Genomic DNA, 16,016 nt, shown 5'->3' on the forward strand with positions numbered 1-16,016 from the left:
AGATATCACCCTCGGAATAAAGATTGAACATACTAAAGGTCTTACTGTACATAGACTACTGACTAGTGACGAGTAGCAAATAGTGATTGATTTCATTCGACATAAACTTTTCAAAGTGATGCTCCCGTAGAACAACTCAACCCCTCGCAGTGCATCCAATCATCTTCCTTCTACCTCCCACGGCAACCAGTCTCCAGACAGAACCCTCCCGGTGGAGGTCACGTTCTTTCCTACAGATACAGGACAGCTGTTGCATCAGCGATGACACCTCTCTAGTTGTCTTTCTTTTTCCCAGTTTATGTCTCATGCTTCCTTGTGAGCATTGATGTTAATTAAACAAGCCTCGGGACACTTTACGCACCTACAATGGACGCCTATCGGCAGCAGAGCTGCAATGCGATGCACTCTCATCATCGACACTCACTTTCTTCATAAGACCCCCAGGAATAAATTCACAGGATAGACCATTCCGACGCGGACCGGATGCTGATCGTGGAGAACAGGTAGTCAAGATATCCTGCAGAGAATACAGGGTCCCCCAGCCCACGTTCTTCTTTGGGACTCCTGCATTGGGATGGCATCATTGGCCTTCATCCAGTTGTCGGCACGCTGGGAACGTGTCCTCGGAAGGTTGTTCAAAAGATAAGCCCCAAATGTTGATTCGTTCTCCAGCTCCCGACGGTTGTCTACTAAATACTGTCCAACCATCCCGTTGAGGTCAATGGGCACGACTTCCTTTCCCGTTCTAGTCGCTAGACATCGTCACCTGACATGTCAGTATATCTTTTGAACTGGACGTCAGACAACCGACACTAGCCGCAACTCAGCCTCAACACCATATAGCTTATGATGGGTTGGAATGCGATGATGCGAGGCCTGAGTAAGATTTGCTGCTTTTCATCCCACCCTGAAAAGAAGTGGGTTTACAGGATAATCCCACCACTGTCTATGACCCCACCGACTCGTCTTCTTCCACCTGAGGTAGTTGCCCATCTCAAGGTCTCTCAGATAGTACATTACGCCATGCGATTCAGCGATGATGTCAGAGCAATGGGTCAATCGATGTACGCTATACCATTGTTACGCTGCCAGATGTCAGTGTTGAAACACTGAAGAGCTAACTGTGGAAGCAAAGTCAGTCAAACCTGAACTCTTGATTCTGACAACTTCATTGGGCCAGATGTTACCCCATGCGTGGGTCGCCACCTTACTGGTGCGTCATATACTGGGAAAGGGTTTCTTTACAGACGCTGTCATATTCACCAATATTCATCTTGATAGGAGGGCCTGATCCGCCGCGGTTCCCCTTAGTTCAAATTCCAATGTGCCAGGGAACTTTGCAATAGACACCAGCAAGCCAGTCTGATACGTATCAAGCCAAGAGGTGTAGACCCTAGTCTGCTGAAAAAATATCTGAGATCTGCACTAGACGCAAACGCAAGCTGTCTTGACTCCATCAGAAAAATTTCCGAGCACATGAGGCAGCAGAGCTACAAATGTAATGAGTGGCAGCCTGAGTAAGCCCCTAGGCTCTGGCTCAGTCTACTTTCAAATAAAACCTACCTATAGGATTAAATTACTATTCAGACTTGCTCAGATGTACCATACATCCTTGATGCATGCGAGCAAAGCAATATCTATGACAGCTAACGACCCCTCGCAGGTTGTTCATATGACTCTCAACTTCGACAATATGCACTACAGCAATATTCAACAAAGTAAAGCCCCGCAATTGAGTTCTAGAGGCCACAATCTATATAGCCTAGGGAAAGTATCAAAGAGCAGAAACCATCCATGAAATCCAAAGATCCACACCAACCCTAAACGTATAAATATAGCACAAAGTAACCCATCGTAACACATACAACAACCCCAACTCTCCACTTCCCGTATTTCCGCTACACTTGTCGGGTTGGCAAACCATCAGGTACGCAGCCCAGCACCAGATGACAACCAGCACAACCACGAAAAGCCCACCCAATAGACACCGGCCCGAAGGCTAACTCAGTACCAATTGGTCCCCACCAAGGCTGCAGAGTAACAGATTAAACACCTAGGGCCCAGCCCTGAGAAACATTGAGAGCTTAGTCGACGGGCACGACATGAGTTTAGTTCCAGATAACACATGCGATTGTCAGGATTGTTAGCCTATAGATGGAGACTGCAGACCTGACTGTCCGACGCGTTTGAGTGTCATGTGAAACCCAATGGACCCAATTCCAAGAAATGTCAGGGCGAAAATACGACATGGACTCGATGACGGTGTTCGGTTATTCCAGAGTAACAGGGTATATACTATGGTTGTACACGTTGGCGATACCTGAGCCCAAGCTTCACTTAGTTTTGCCTTTGTGAGAGGGTATGGTGTTCTTACCGTAGCTAGCGTTTTGTTGGGTGTGCATGGAGTCGAAGATGTATGAGAGTGATGTGTGGTGGTTTAGTATCTTAGAAGCAAGACTCGAGTACAATACCGAGCAGTCGTTTCCCCATTTCGTTGGTTTCTGTGATAGACGCTTCTTTTGACGGGACTGCTTCATACTATAATATCGTAGAAGAGATATATATATACATAAACATACATACAAGAGATGATGGCATCCAATTCACCTCCTCAATCAGAGTGGAGTGGTCGTTGTGGGGACTTCTCTTCTATCATAGCCGTTTCACCGGGTATTGAATCCGAGGAGATCACTTCTATCGCATCCATGGCTGAGTCTCCCAACTCAGCTCAAATACAAATCTTTCAGTGACACATCAATGAAGCAAAAGCAAAAGTAAAAGCAAACAGACAGTAAAACTCCGACCATGCATTCCGCGATACAACGCCTGTACGTGACCAGAAAGAAAAAAACCAAGGTACCATGGGAAGCGTAGTATATACCAAATCAGATCACGAGCATCAGGGAACTAATTCAGTCATCGTCCTCATTGTCCTTAGCCGACTTGTTCTTGGACTTTTCCGCGAGTTCCTTCTGCCAGATATGGTTGGCTGCGTCCTTGTCCAGACCGGTAAAGAGCAAGTCGAATACCTCCGAGTACCAGCTCACTGCATGGCCTTCAATGCCCTCTTTGATGTTCTGAACAACCGTTAGATCAGGAATCAAGAGTCGAAACAGAAAACGAATTACTCACCTCAGGCAGCTCGAGCCAATCCGACGTGTTGTCGGCGGGGAAGATGATCTTTGTGGCACCGGCGCGACGAGCAGCAACAGTCTTCTCGCGCAAACCTCCAATACGCAAAACTTTGCCAGTCACCGTCAATTCTCCAGTCATAGCAATGGTAGGGTCGAGAGAGTGGTTCAGCGCCAAGGATAGAAGGGATGATGCCATTGTAATACCAGCAGATGGGCCTGATACTGTTAGCCTGATGTATGGGGAATAACGCAGAGATGTGACTTACCATCCTTTGGCACGGCACCCTCCGGGCAATGCATGTGAAGCCTTGCCTTTTCGAAGAACTTATTCTCCGGGAACTGCTTAGCCAATACTGACTTGGCGAAGGAGTACGCGATATGGGAAGACTCCTTCATCACATTTTGGAGATTGCCGGTGATTTCGATACCCGGTCGGGATTCAGAAGTCAGTGCGTTCTCCAAAATAGACTCAACATACAGCGCAGCGCCTCCCATGCTGGTCCAAGCAAGGCCCATTGTGACACCGGGTGGGAAGGTTTCATACAACCTGTCGGACGTGAAAACCGGGGGCCCAACGTAATCAGTCAAGCTGTCCTTGCCGATGCTGAGTTGCACTCCCTCTGGAACCTTCAGGGCAACACGAGGTGTTTCAGTCGTTGCTTTCTCTTCGGTGGTGGCGTTAGCAGAGTCGGCAGCCTCGCTCTCCTTCTTCGACTCCTCCTGTGCAGCCTTGCCCTCATCGGTAAGAGCCTTGTCCTCGGCGAGTACGTCCTCTCCAAGGTCACGCACGATCTTGAAAGCAGCTTTGCGGTAAACTTTCTCAATTTGCTTCTTGAGATTCCGAACACCACTTTCACGGCAGTAAGATTTGATGAGCTCCTCAATAGCTTCCTCCTTCAGATTAACATCGACGTCCTTCAAGCCCGTCAATTCCCTAGCAGCAGGAGCAAGGTAGCGCTGAGCAATAGCCATCTTCTCATCCGCAACATATCCTGAAAGCTCAATGAGCTCCATTCGATCGAGTAGAGGGCGGGGAATCGTATCAGTTACATTAGCCGTGCAAACGAAGAGAACCTTAGACAGATCCACTGGGACATCCATGTAGTGGTCTAAAAAGGAGGAGTTCTGCTCCGGGTCAAGCAGCTCGAGGAGTGCAGAAGACGGATCCCCTTGGTGACCGCGCCCGATTTTGTCTATTTCGTCAATCAGAATTAAAGGATTCTCCGTCTGACATTTCTTGAGGGCTTGGATGATGCGTCCCGGAAGGGCACCAACATAAGTCCTACGGTGCCCCTTGATTTCCGCAACATCTGTCAAGCCACCAACGGAAAAGCGGTAATACTGCCTGTTCAAGGCCCGAGCAATTGACTTTCCAATACTAGTCTTTCCAACACCAGGCGGTCCCACAAGGCAAAGAATCTTGCCTTCCACGGTTCCGCGGAGTTTTCCGACAGCGATGAATTCAAGAATACGGTCCTTGACATCCTTCAAGCCATAGTGATCTTCATCCAAAACGGTTGTTGCGTGTTGGATACCAAAATTCTCAACACTCTTCTGTCCCCAGGGTATCTGTGTCAACCAGTCGAGATAGTTGCGGGTGACATTGAACTCTGAAGCAGCCGGTTCCAAATGAGCCAGTTTATTGAGTTCCTCATCAAAGACCTTCTTAACAGCCTCTGGCATAGCAAGCCTCTCCGCCTTCTCCTTGAACTTTTCAACCAGCTTATCCTTACCATCGGATTCAATACCCAACTCTCTCTTGATGCCCTTCATCTGCTCCATTAGCCAGTACTCACGTTGACGCTTTTGAATCTTAGCCTCCACATCCTTTGAGATCTTCGACTGCAGTTGCGCGTTCATTAACTCCTTCTTCAGTACCACTAAAGCTTTAGGAAGTCTCTCCTCAATGTTCATTATCTCAAGGACCTCTTGCATCTCGTGCAGTTCTCCGGCAGAAACAGCAGCTGCAAAGTCAGCCAACTTAGATGGCTCGTCACTCAAGTTTCCAGGGAACTGGTCGGTGTAGAAGGCGGAGATCTGGTCGCGGAACAGGGGGTTCAGGCTGGCAATTTCCTTGCAGACATTGACAATCTCACTGGTCACTGCACGAATAATGGCACTCTTCTTGTCATAAGGCTCCTCCACTAGATTCTCGACGTTAACCAAGCTGACTGGATACTTCCGCAAAAATGATGTAGGCTCGTAGTGATCCTTGGGTGCGAGTTCCTGGGTTCCCTCCTCAAAGCTGGCTACAACGTCACCCTGTTTCTCAGATGACTTATCATCTGGGGCGGGAGCCTTCGTTGAATCACTGGGTGGCAACAAGGACGAGACCTTGATGCGTCGGTGAGGATAAAGCACAGCTGTTACGCCACTAGCTTCTCCGCGAAGAGGATAAGCAGCAGTAATTTGAGCGAACACTCCAACATCGTATACATCATCAAGATTTTCGATTACATCTCCATCAGCGTTCTCATCCTTGAACAGGAAAGCTCCCACATAAGGCTGTCCACGCTTCATCATGTCCTGGATAGCCATTGCCACATTCGGATCTTTTATAGTGATAGCTTTGTAGAAGCCCGGGAATAACGGGCGTTTTGCGATGGGAATGGCCATAACCTGAGGATAGACTTCAGGAACAGAAGGCTTCTGCAAAGCCTTGTCACTGGAGCCCTTCTTGCCTTTCTTTCCACCATCTTCATTACCTCCGTTGTTTGCACCACTAGGCTTAGAATCTGAGCCGCCACTGACAGGGATAGGGGACGGCGGTTCATTGGAATTTCCCTTGCCTTCAGCTACATTATTAGGCTTCTTTCCATCATCCTCCAGCCCTCGTTGCTCCTTATCCACTATCTGCTTCTCTCTCCGTTTTGTGGATCCCGATGTCGGAGCTCCGGATTCTGTTGATGAGCCATGTTTCCCTGACTGATCGGCTACTCTGCGTCGAGATTCAGAAGTGCGTTCAACATCCTTATCCTCGTTCTTTTCCTTCTGCTCTTTATGGTCCGGATCTTCCTTGCCGTCTCCGGGTGGGGGTTTCTCTCTTCGGCGAATAGAGCTTGACGAGAAGGTGCGGGAGGGAGGGAGAGAGCGGGAGAGGCGCGACGAAATCAGGATTGACCGGGCACTGGCATTGTATCTCGGCGAGGCGAGTAAAGGCCGAATAATCAATGGACGCGGTGTCTGGTGGAGCGCAGCTCTCCAGGGGAGGGACTGGCCGCGGAGCATGCTATAGTTGTAGCTGCGAATATGGGAGAAGACGAATTAGGGGTATAGAGGAGGTACAGTACAGAAAATAATACAAGAATGTAAAAACCCTCACAGGCAAATTTAAAAAAGGAGGGATACGGAGGGAAATGTGAGGCTTCGGGAGCAATGGTCGGACAGCAGCTTAGCTGAGGGAGAGTGCTTGATTACCGAAGCAAGAAGCCTTTCATCATCGTCGTCTCGGTACATTGTTTCTCCGGTCGGGAAACTTTTTCGAGCGGAACGACTCGAAGCTTCTAAGTTTCTCCATATCAGGAGGCGGCAAAACTCGGCTTAAAACAGTCATTGGCGTGCTCGGGTGTTCCAAATCAACACCATTGATTTCAAATCATTACCTTCTCCTCCTGGTCCAGTCTGTCCGTTGGGTTAATGCCCGTTTATTTCACAACATGAGCGCTACTTCCGCCGCAATGCCCAAGGCCGCGGCTATTCCCGCCCGTTTACTCCGGAGTACATCGCGACAATATTCGAAGAGCCCGGCAACCAGTGTTCGAGCTTACCATGCCTCACCGACTTCATCAACTGACAGGCGTGTGCGATGCGATGCAACTAATAAGAAACAATCTGTGTTCTCTTCGTCAAGGGTAAGTTGTCTATAAAACATGTTCATCATCGAGTCATGGCTGATATCACTTCTGAACCATATAGATCTTCCATACTACTGCTCCCCTTGCCGCGATTCCCGACCCATATAAAGTATTAGGAGTGGAAAAGAATGCATCCGCAGGCGACATCAAGAAGGCCTACTATGGAATGGCCAAAAAATACCACCCGGATACCAACAAGGAGGCGAATGCCAAGGAAAAGTTCGCGGAGGCCCAGTCAGCTTATGAGTTACTTTCCGACCCCAAGAAGCGTGAGAACTACGATCGATTTGGCTCCGCAGCGTTCGACCAAAACGGTGGCTTCGATCCCAGCGCAGCCGGCGGTAACCCGTTCGCAGGTGCCGGTGGGTTCCACGGATTTGGCGGTGGCTTTGGGGGTGGTTTCCCTGGTGGTTTTGGGGGAGCAGATATCAATTTCGAGGATCTTTTCGGTGCTTTCGCAGGCGGCGCACGTCGTGCCGGTCGAGGCCGACGGGGCCCATTCCAGGAGATTCTGGTAGGCGAAGATATTGAAGTCCAGACCAACATCTCCTTTATGGAAGCCGCGAAGGGTACAACAAAAGATATCGTTATCACGCCTTTGACTCCATGCGGTACATGTAGCGGTGACGGACTTAAGAAAGGCGCCAAACGCACCCAGTGCCGTCAGTGCAACGGCTCTGGAACTCGTGTGCACTTTATGCAGGGAGGCTTTCAGGTGGCAGCCACTTGTGATGCCTGTGGAGGTGCAGGCATGTCTGTCCCAAGGGGCTCGGAGTGTGGCACCTGCAATGGCAACGGTGTGGTCAGGGGCAAGAAGACTGTACAGGTTGACATTCCAGGTGGTGTAGAGGATGGCATGCGCTTGCGAGTGAGCAACGAAGGAGATGCACCACCCACCGGAACATCTGCCGCACCCGGAGCCCGCACACAACGAGGCGACCTGTACGTGTCCATCCGGGTCTCTCCTGACCATCGATTCAGCCGTTCCGGTTCCGATATCCTCTATACGGCTCAGATTCCCCTCACGACTGCTCTTTTAGGTGGTGAAGTTACCGTACCGACCCTCGATGGTGAAGTTAAGATTAAGGTTGGCACGGGTACTGGTACCGGCGATAAGGTCACACTGTCTGGAATGGGTATGAAGCGGCTTGGTAGTCGTACGAGTCGCTTCAGCCCCACTGGTGATCTCAAGGTTGAGTTCAAGGTTGCCATGCCCAAGTACCTGACAGGTAACCAGCGGACTATCCTGGAAGTTCTTGCAGATGAGATGGGTGACAAGACCGCCAAGCGAGTCATGAATGTCGGAAAGGATAGGTGAGTTGTGCGGGCTTGGATAACATTGCCTGCTACTGGTACTGACGAACATACAGCCCACCATCCGGAGGAGACGCTTCCACAGGAGGTTCCAATAATGAAGGATTTCTCAAATCCGCTTGGCACAAACTCGTGAACAAGTGTGAGAACTCCCCCGAAGAATCGAATAAGAAGGAATCAGGCAACAGCAGCAAGAACGACGGCGAAAAGAAGTCGAACTGAAAGGAGTTCAAGTGATATACATAATCAAGGCTTCAATATACTTCCTTCAGGGTCATGTTAACACCACGTATTTGATTTTTTTTGTCGCAATATCATAGCGCCGGCGAGATAAGGGGTTTACCATTTACGAGAGTTGGGAATTTTTGTGTCTGCGTTCGTTCTAACCGTTTGGGAGAAACGGTTGTGTGTCAATAGAGAGACCGGGACTGTATGTATGTATGTATGGATGTATGTATAATTAGACCTTACGCACGAAAGACATTCTCTACTTCATCTATATTATATGACGGAAGTGCCATGGAAATCAGGCAAGGAAATTACTCGGGCGGTTATTCAGCCATATTGGCGCCTGAGGAGTCGATGGGCCACAGCGTCATTAAATTGTAAACTAAACCAAAGTCGTTGCCTTCCAACCTTTACCTTAGTTCAAGTTCCCCAACCACCATCCTTCTCCAACACGATTTGATCTGTCGTCTCGTCCAATTTCATTTCATTTCTACGTATATTATCACCCGGTTCGGATATATTCCCACATTTCCCCGGTGTCCCCACTAATCTTGGCTAACGACCCTCAGCTACGTTCCGCTAACCTTGTTGACCTCCTGCCTTCCTTACCCCACAGCTCTCCATTGCCGATAATCCTCCCCTCCCCTCTTCCACCGCGCAAGCCCACCCAGCTATTCTTTCGCCCTCACACTTCCGGTTCGGCTCCGTTGCTTTTTCACCGTCTGTGGATGGGAGCTCCCCGCTCCTTCCGACCTACAAGATGGTTCAGTCGCCAATGATCTCATGTCCGCTGAAGCAGACCAACGAAATTGATTGGATCCAACCCCTCAAGGACTATATACGCCAGAGCTATGGTGAAGACCCCGAAAGATACGGCCAAGAATGCGCAACCCTCAACCGATTGCGCCAGGATATGAGAGGCGCGGGGAAAGATAGTGCGACAGGGCGCGACCTATTGTACCGGTATTATGGGCAGCTGGAGCTCCTTGATCTAAGGTTTCCCGTGGATGAAAATCACATAAAAATATCATTCACATGGTATGTCTTTGGATTTCCCGACCGTCCTCTTCTTCTTGCTACTCAACCCCCTAACATAAGGTATCTCGTCTTAGGTACGATGCTTTCACACACAAGCCTACCTCTCAATACTCTCTCGCTTTCGAGAAAGCCTCAATCATTTTTAACATATCCGCCGTCCTGTCCTGTCATGCTGCGAATCAGAACCGGGCGGAGGATTCAGGCCTGAAAACCGCCTATCACTCATTTCAGGCGGCCGCGGGAATGTTCACCTATATCAATGAGAACTTCCTACATGCACCGTCGACCGACCTGAATCGAGAGACTGTTAAAACTCTAATCAACGTCACCCTAGCTCAGGGTCAAGAGGTCTTCCTCGAGAAACAAGTGGCTGACCATAAGAAGGTCGGCTTCCTTGCAAAACTCGCCAGTCAAGCGGCTTATCTATACTCACAGGCAGTTGAGGGGATGCAAGAGTATGCGAAGGGTGTCTTTGAGAAGGTCTGGGTGGTTGTGGTCCAAGCTAAAGCGGCGCATATGGCCTCGGTGGCTTCTTATTACCAAGCCCTGGCTGACAGTGAGAGCGGTTCGCATGGGGTGGCCATTGCTAGGCTTCAGCTAGCCGAGAAGAACTCAGCTGCTGCATTGAGTTGGGCCAAGTCCTTCCCATCATCCGTACCTCCCAATTCAAACCTGAGCGCCGAGTCGGGATCTCAGCTGTTGGACATCGTCAAATATCACCTTGCGACTGTACAGGCTAAGCTCGTAACATTCACTAAGGACAACGATTTTATCTACCACCAACCAGTTCCGAACGAAGCGGGCCTGTCGGCCGTTGCAAAGCTTCCTGCGGCAAAGGCCATCCCAGTCAGCGAGCTTTACCAGGGCCAGGATATCCAGCGGATCATCGGGCCGGATATTTTTCAGAAACTCGTACCTATGTCCGTCACGGAGACAGCCAGTCTCTATGACGAGGAAAAGGCTAAGCTGATTCGGGCGGAAACGGAGAAAGTTGAAACCGCAAATGGGGAAATGGCCGCGAGTTTAGACTATCTAAAGTTACCAGGGAGTCTGAACATCCTCAAAGGCGGAATGGACCAGGAGATGACAGTTGATGATGAGTTCCGACGATGGTGTCAAGATCTTGCTGGACATCAATCTTTCACCAAAGCTTTTGACGGTCTGCAGGAGCGCAAATCGGAAGTGCTGGCTCAGCTGGATCAGTGCTCTAAACAACTTGACCTGGAGGAAAGTGTTTGCGAAAAGATGCGCTCTAAGTACGGACCTGAATGGAGTCAGCAGCCTAGTGCAAGGCTGAATACTACACTACGCGGCGATATTCGTACGTATCGGGACACCGTCAATGAGGCCAGTGCCAGCGATTCTCAACTCCTCTCTACGTTTCGACAGTATGAGTCGGACTTTGATGAGATGCGATCCGCGGGAGAAACAGACGAGGCCGATGTACTGTTCCAGCGAGCTATGATCAAGGCCGGGTCTAAATTTGGCAAAGGAAAGAATGGCCATAGTAGCCCGTACGCACCAACATCGGAAGGAAGCCTGATAGACGATGTTTACGATGAGGGGGGGCTTTCAGTAGCGGAGCAGATTTCCATGGTTGAGTCCATTCTGAAGAAGTTGAACTTGCTCAAGCGAGAACGGTCCCAGGTCCTGAAAGACCTGAAAGAGAAGGTATGCATATTTTTTGAATATACATTCTCTCCAAGGCTAATACTTTACTTATTATAGGTTCACACTGATGACATATCGAATGTACTCATACTAAATAAGAAGTCCATTGCTGGGCAGGAGGCGCAGCTTTTCGAAGCTGAATTGGAAAAATTCCGCCCTCACCAAAACCGGTTGCTCTCAGCCAACCATAAGCAAGCCTCACTAATGAAAGAGCTCACCAAAATCTATGGCGACTTGCTTCAGGATAAGCGAGTGCGATCCGAACAGTCGAAATATGAAACCATAACTCGTCAAAGAAATGCAGTCATGGCACGGTATAAAAAGGTATACGATGCGTTCAATGGCCTGCTATCGGGCGTTAGGCAAGCGCAGACCTTTTACACTGAAATGGGCGACACAGTGGAGAGTCTGAGGAAGAATGTGGAAACTTTCATCAACAATCGGAGGTCGGAAGGCGCTCAGCTTTTAGGACAAATCGAACGCGAGAAGGCGAGTAGTGCGACAGATCAGGAGGATCGTGAACGGGAAAAGCTCAGGCAATTGATGGAGCGCCTTTCTACAGAGCCTAAGCCGTCCTCTTCCTCCTCGCCTTCAGGAGTTCCGGCAAAGGTGAAGTCACCTCCACCTCCTGTTCATACACCCAGCTATCCGGGTCCTGGCATATCTTCCCCGAAGATGTCGCCGCGTTATCCGCCTGTCGCAGGACAATCTCATGCACCCCCTCTCTCTCACTCTCCAGCACCTTATAGTCAATACGCAAACACTGCGGCCGGCATTTCATACGTGCCGGGCCAGCCCTTCCAACAAGGGGCGGCAGCACCGCTAACTGAGAGCTATAACCCCATGGCCTATCCATTCCCCGCCTCCGCCTCGCCCCCTCCAAACCAACAATACTTTTCGTCAACACCCGCCCCATACAGCGGCTACTCCAATCCAACTCCACCCACTGCGCCCTCGCAATTTATGCCCCAGGGGTATGTCCCGCCTCCTCCGCCACCGCGTCCCCAGCAAACCACGTATCCCACGTCCACCGGACCCTTCCCCTCTGGCCCTGGCGGGTACGCTCAAACCAGACCGTACGGCTCGAGCCAGCATCACAAGGTGCAGTCACAATCCTCACAGTCGCAAAGCCAGTCTGCACCTTCATCAGCTGATCCTTGGGCTGGTCTTAACGCATGGAAATAATAGGTTGCCCATGCGACGGTTGGATTATGAAGTATGATAGACTTATGGACTGGAAATTTGCATTCAGGCGTTACGTCTACTCTTTCTCGCTGATTATATGCGCTAATTCTGTTTCTTTCACTTTTGTGCTTATTGTGTCTTCGCGGGGCTCTTTCTGCCCTGCGAGATATAGTTGAGTCTTTGAAGCCCAATGTATGTATTTATATACATAAATCATGATGAGGAAAATGCAGACATGTACCTGATTGAAATGATATTATCAAGACCAACGAATATCCTCCATTATTCTTCGGCACGAGAGGCCAAACTCAGCACATCAAGAATAGAAGTACAGTGGAACCCAGAACTCCATTATAGTACATGATATTATACATAACATAGTAAGTTAGAGACCTAGACTCAAACAGACGGAGTATCCCAACACCCCAGCAACAACATAGACCTGAGCAAATATTCGTCACATCCAAGGTATTAACACTATCAGACAAGTCTTGGGGCTGTATTCTCTTTGGTAGGTCCGGGGAATAGTAATTCTGTATCAAAAAAAGAATAAACATAAAGATAAAATGTAAGACCAGAAAAGTAAACAATCCGCGCCAATGGGTATCATGAGAAGAGGGGATCGGTGCGAATGTGGCAGAAGACTCCGAAATCGTGGTATATCCTGTACAGAGTGACGTAGGCAGCGATCGCGGGAGGACCAAAAAAAAAAGTGAGACGGCAAGCCAAGAGCCGGTCCCCGGACAGGTGTATGAGAAAAATCCCAACGAAACACCGATGTATCAATAAAGATTATGAAAGAAAAAGAACAATATGAGTATACGCGAAGAAAGAGAGCAACTAAGGTTGAAACCTCAGACGAAACTGTCTTCCTCTACCTTCTTCGCGAACTTTGTACAAAAACCGCGCAATGGCCTCTTGCTCCGCGAGGCCGGCGCTATTGAAATGTTTGCGAACGGTGAATGCGAGGTGATTCTTGCTCACGCGGTCTTGGCCGATAATGTGGTTTAGGGCATTCTTTCCTTCAATTGCGCTTTTATTCTTGGGATTGTGTCCTGAGGGGCCTTTGGTGCCATTGGCCCTGCTTGCGATGTGGGGGTGATGGGGTTTTTTGGTGTTGGTCTGAGAGCCGTTTGTGTTCTGGGTTTGGCGGAGTTGGGCTCGTTGAGCGGCGATGGAGGTAGGGGATAAGAGGCCGATTCCTTGGGAGAGGAGGAGCTGGGAGTATTCGGTGGGATAGGCGCTGGGTGAGGATATTTTGTAGGCGTGTCGGTAGGAGTGGAGGAATTCGAGAGGCATCTCGGACCAGTGGATCTGGGGCACGGGGAATTGATGTTAGCAAATTGAAAAATAGCACAAGATTATTATATAGTATATAGGTAAGATAGACGGCAGTTAGTCCATGTGTTTGGCAGGGAAATAACTTACTTTGGGCTGACTGTCTGACTGATCGCCATCTCCCATGGGGGCGCTGGTGACATTGGCGACACTGGCGGAAATTTTGGCATGGGAGACAGAGTTCACCACCGCAGAGCTGGTTGCTGCCTTGCGGCCTTTTCCAGTGCCAGTCTTATGCTCTCTTGTAGTACTAGAACCTTCGGATCGAGAGTCATCGTGAACGGCTGTCGCACGCTGCCGCGGGGGAGCCATGATGACAGCAGAAAGAACACAAGAGCGAACGAACAGGGGAAGGGAAAAGAGAGTCGAGCCGTTCGAAGGCCCGTGAAAGAAGGGCAGGTTCTATTAGAGGACCCTAGCCACAATTGTCGATAAAGCTGAGCAGTATCCAAGAAACGTTCATTGTAGGCTACTATTGAAGCATGAAAAAGAAGAACTTTGGACACTATCGGGAAAGCGGGAAGACGCGGCAGAATCATCGAAGCGCGACGACATCATTTCTGCTTCTGGTAATATTGCCGAATGTATAGCCGTACAGCGGCAGTTGCGAAGCACTGAACAGTTCATTGTTAAAACAGCTCCAGGGGTTGTGATACTTTGCTATATACAGCCGGTCCTGTGTATCGGTTTGGCTCAACTCCTCCAAAGCACTCACAGAAGCTGCGAGTTGACTGGGAAGTAACCCACGCCCAGCAACACTAGGTAGCTAACCCAAGTTAGAAGATAAGCATAATGAACTGATGGTGGCTTAGTATTAAGTATAAACCGCCATCTGGCCATTGACTCTGTTGTCTAGGCGACAACAGCTATATAGGACCTGGAGAAAGAAACAATTCTACTCAATTAGCGGGTCATACCATAACCAACCACATAGCTATCTCATTCCTCAATGGCCTGCCATCGTGTCCAGGTGGAATAGTGTACAGGAATGGACCTCCTCGTGGTTTCTATGGTATCAATGAGCGCTAAAACTGCGCGGTGCGGTTCAACTCGAATGAACACTCCAGTTCAATCGGATTGGGCGTACAGTTACTTGATGTACACAAGAGCTGCTTCGACATATATATATCTCCGAAGGCCAAGATGGCATCATGACAGTAGGCCTAAGACCCCTACTCACTGATGGCTACCCCATCTTCCATCAGACTGTATATCCAGACAATCGCATAATCAATGCACATTGTTCATCCAGATCCAGCATGTAGGGCTAAGTGCCATAGCGCATACAGGAAGCCGAATTGGCAGTAGTTAAGCGTAGCTGTACGTCGACATCGGACCAAAAGCTATGGATAGCCGATACACTAGAATCCTATCACAAGTTCTTCTCAATGCCGAGGGGTAGCAAGAGATGATACTTCACTACGGAATATCGAGACCGGAGCCATTAAGGGCATTCACTTTCACGTGTCTTGACCAAGACATGTGATTGAAGTGGCGGTCTTCTCGTGCCCTAATAGACAGGGATTAGTTTAGGTCTCTGAAATGGTTCTATGGGTTTACCCCAACAATCAGATACGATGGGTCTGAGAAAAAGAAGAAGAAAAAAAAAAATAATCCACAAAGATAGATAACTGGAAATGTAACGCTAAACGCAGATAACCATAAATCAACTTTTTCTAGCGTCAATGGAGAAGAAAAAATTTTTCTACCCCATCCTCACCGCTATCCAACCGCAACGGGTCCTCAAGACGAACGTCGAGACGGGAAAGAAGTAAGAAGAAAAAGGTCTGCAGAGGAAAAACTTTAGGACCCATTAAAAATCGGACAGTGTCCATGGTGAAATGCCGAGGAAGTTAGAACAATGGCATAGTGATGGGCAGCCTCACTAATTGATAATCTATATGGTAATGGAATAGAAAAGGGAAAGGAAAAAAGTTACAAGATTACCCAAAAGAGCAAACCCAACCACTGGACAGATCCCAGATCAAGGCTGGAAAGGGAAGGACGCCGTGTCCAGTCATTCGGCCTCAGACCACCACGGGACTCGGGACGGACTCGGCAGAGGGTTAACGAGGAATTGATTCGGGTCGGAGATGCCGAGGGAGGAAATTGGAAATTGCCTCAGCGGATGTAAGTACGAAAGAACCTTACGCCCGGAAGTCCAGTCCAGTATGGAGTGATTGGGGGGACGGGTAGAAAGAAAAAAAAAAATTTCCCTGACACGGAGCACCTACTCAGTACTAGACTAGTGTGG

The 16,016-nt window shown here is 49.2% G+C and overlaps 6 protein-coding genes across 6 annotated transcripts; 3 read left to right on the forward strand and 3 right to left on the reverse strand.

Moving 5' to 3' along the window:
* Positions 1 to 1,456: 1,456 nt before the first annotated feature.
* F9C07_7338 (uncharacterized protein) lies at positions 1,457 to 2,537 on the reverse strand (the record flags this gene model as incomplete). Its single annotated transcript, XM_071511608.1, has 4 exons — positions 1,457 to 1,525; positions 1,652 to 1,698; positions 1,866 to 1,898; positions 2,375 to 2,537. 4 exons carry the CDS (start codon positions 2,535 to 2,537, stop codon positions 1,457 to 1,459), a joined length of 312 nt encoding a protein of 103 aa, XP_071365197.1.
* Positions 2,538 to 2,912: 375 nt separating this feature from the next.
* On the reverse strand, positions 2,913 to 6,362 carry F9C07_7339 (putative mitochondrial serine protease Pim1; the record flags this gene model as incomplete). The annotated part of the gene is made up of 3 exons (XM_041291251.1): positions 2,913 to 3,077; positions 3,133 to 3,350; positions 3,401 to 6,362. 3 exons carry the CDS (start codon positions 6,360 to 6,362, stop codon positions 2,913 to 2,915), a joined length of 3,345 nt encoding a protein of 1,114 aa, XP_041145061.1.
* A 428-nt stretch (positions 6,363 to 6,790) lies between these two features.
* Positions 6,791 to 8,777, forward strand: F9C07_7340 (putative mitochondrial DnaJ chaperone; the record flags this gene model as incomplete). Its single annotated transcript, XM_041291255.2, has 3 exons — positions 6,791 to 6,985; positions 7,050 to 8,302; positions 8,359 to 8,777. The coding sequence occupies 3 exons, from the start codon at positions 6,791 to 6,793 to the stop codon at positions 8,522 to 8,524; spliced, it is 1,614 nt and encodes a 537-aa protein (XP_041145062.1). The 3' UTR covers positions 8,525 to 8,777.
* A 393-nt stretch (positions 8,778 to 9,170) lies between these two features.
* On the forward strand, positions 9,171 to 13,184 carry F9C07_1454358 (putative signal transduction protein). Its single transcript, XM_041291258.2, has 3 exons — positions 9,171 to 9,568; positions 9,643 to 11,239; positions 11,297 to 13,184. Exons 1-3 carry the CDS (start codon positions 9,291 to 9,293, stop codon positions 12,422 to 12,424), a joined length of 3,003 nt encoding a protein of 1,000 aa, XP_041145063.1. The 5' UTR covers positions 9,171 to 9,290; the 3' UTR covers positions 12,425 to 13,184.
* Positions 13,185 to 13,264: 80 nt separating this feature from the next.
* F9C07_7342 (uncharacterized protein) lies at positions 13,265 to 14,074 on the reverse strand (the record flags this gene model as incomplete). The annotated part of the gene is made up of 2 exons (XM_041291252.1): positions 13,265 to 13,738; positions 13,853 to 14,074. The coding sequence occupies 2 exons, from the start codon at positions 14,072 to 14,074 to the stop codon at positions 13,265 to 13,267; spliced, it is 696 nt and encodes a 231-aa protein (XP_041145064.1).
* A 742-nt stretch (positions 14,075 to 14,816) lies between these two features.
* Positions 14,817 to 15,537, forward strand: F9C07_7343 (uncharacterized protein; the record flags this gene model as incomplete). The annotated part of the gene is made up of 2 exons (XM_071511609.1): positions 14,817 to 14,919; positions 15,443 to 15,537. 2 exons carry the CDS (start codon positions 14,817 to 14,819, stop codon positions 15,535 to 15,537), a joined length of 198 nt encoding a protein of 65 aa, XP_071365198.1.
* Positions 15,538 to 16,016: the final 479 nt, after the last annotated feature.

This window comes from Aspergillus flavus, chromosome 3 (genome assembly GCF_009017415.1).
Source record: "Aspergillus flavus chromosome 3, complete sequence".
Lineage (NCBI taxonomy): Eukaryota > Fungi > Ascomycota > Eurotiomycetes > Eurotiales > Aspergillaceae > Aspergillus > Aspergillus flavus.

Bases quoted from the DNA above. Each gene is read 5' to 3' on its own strand.
- F9C07_1454358 (XM_041291258.2), top strand. From the start codon at position 9,291: ATGGTTCAGTCGCCAATGATCTCATGTCCGCTGAAGCAGACCAACGAA. The intron at 9,569-9,642 runs GTATGTCTTTGG...ATCTCGTCTTAG, and splicing joins ATAAAAATATCATTCACATG to GTACGATGCTTTCACACACA. The intron at 11,240-11,296 runs GTATGCATATTT...TACTTATTATAG, and splicing joins TGAAAGACCTGAAAGAGAAG to GTTCACACTGATGACATATC.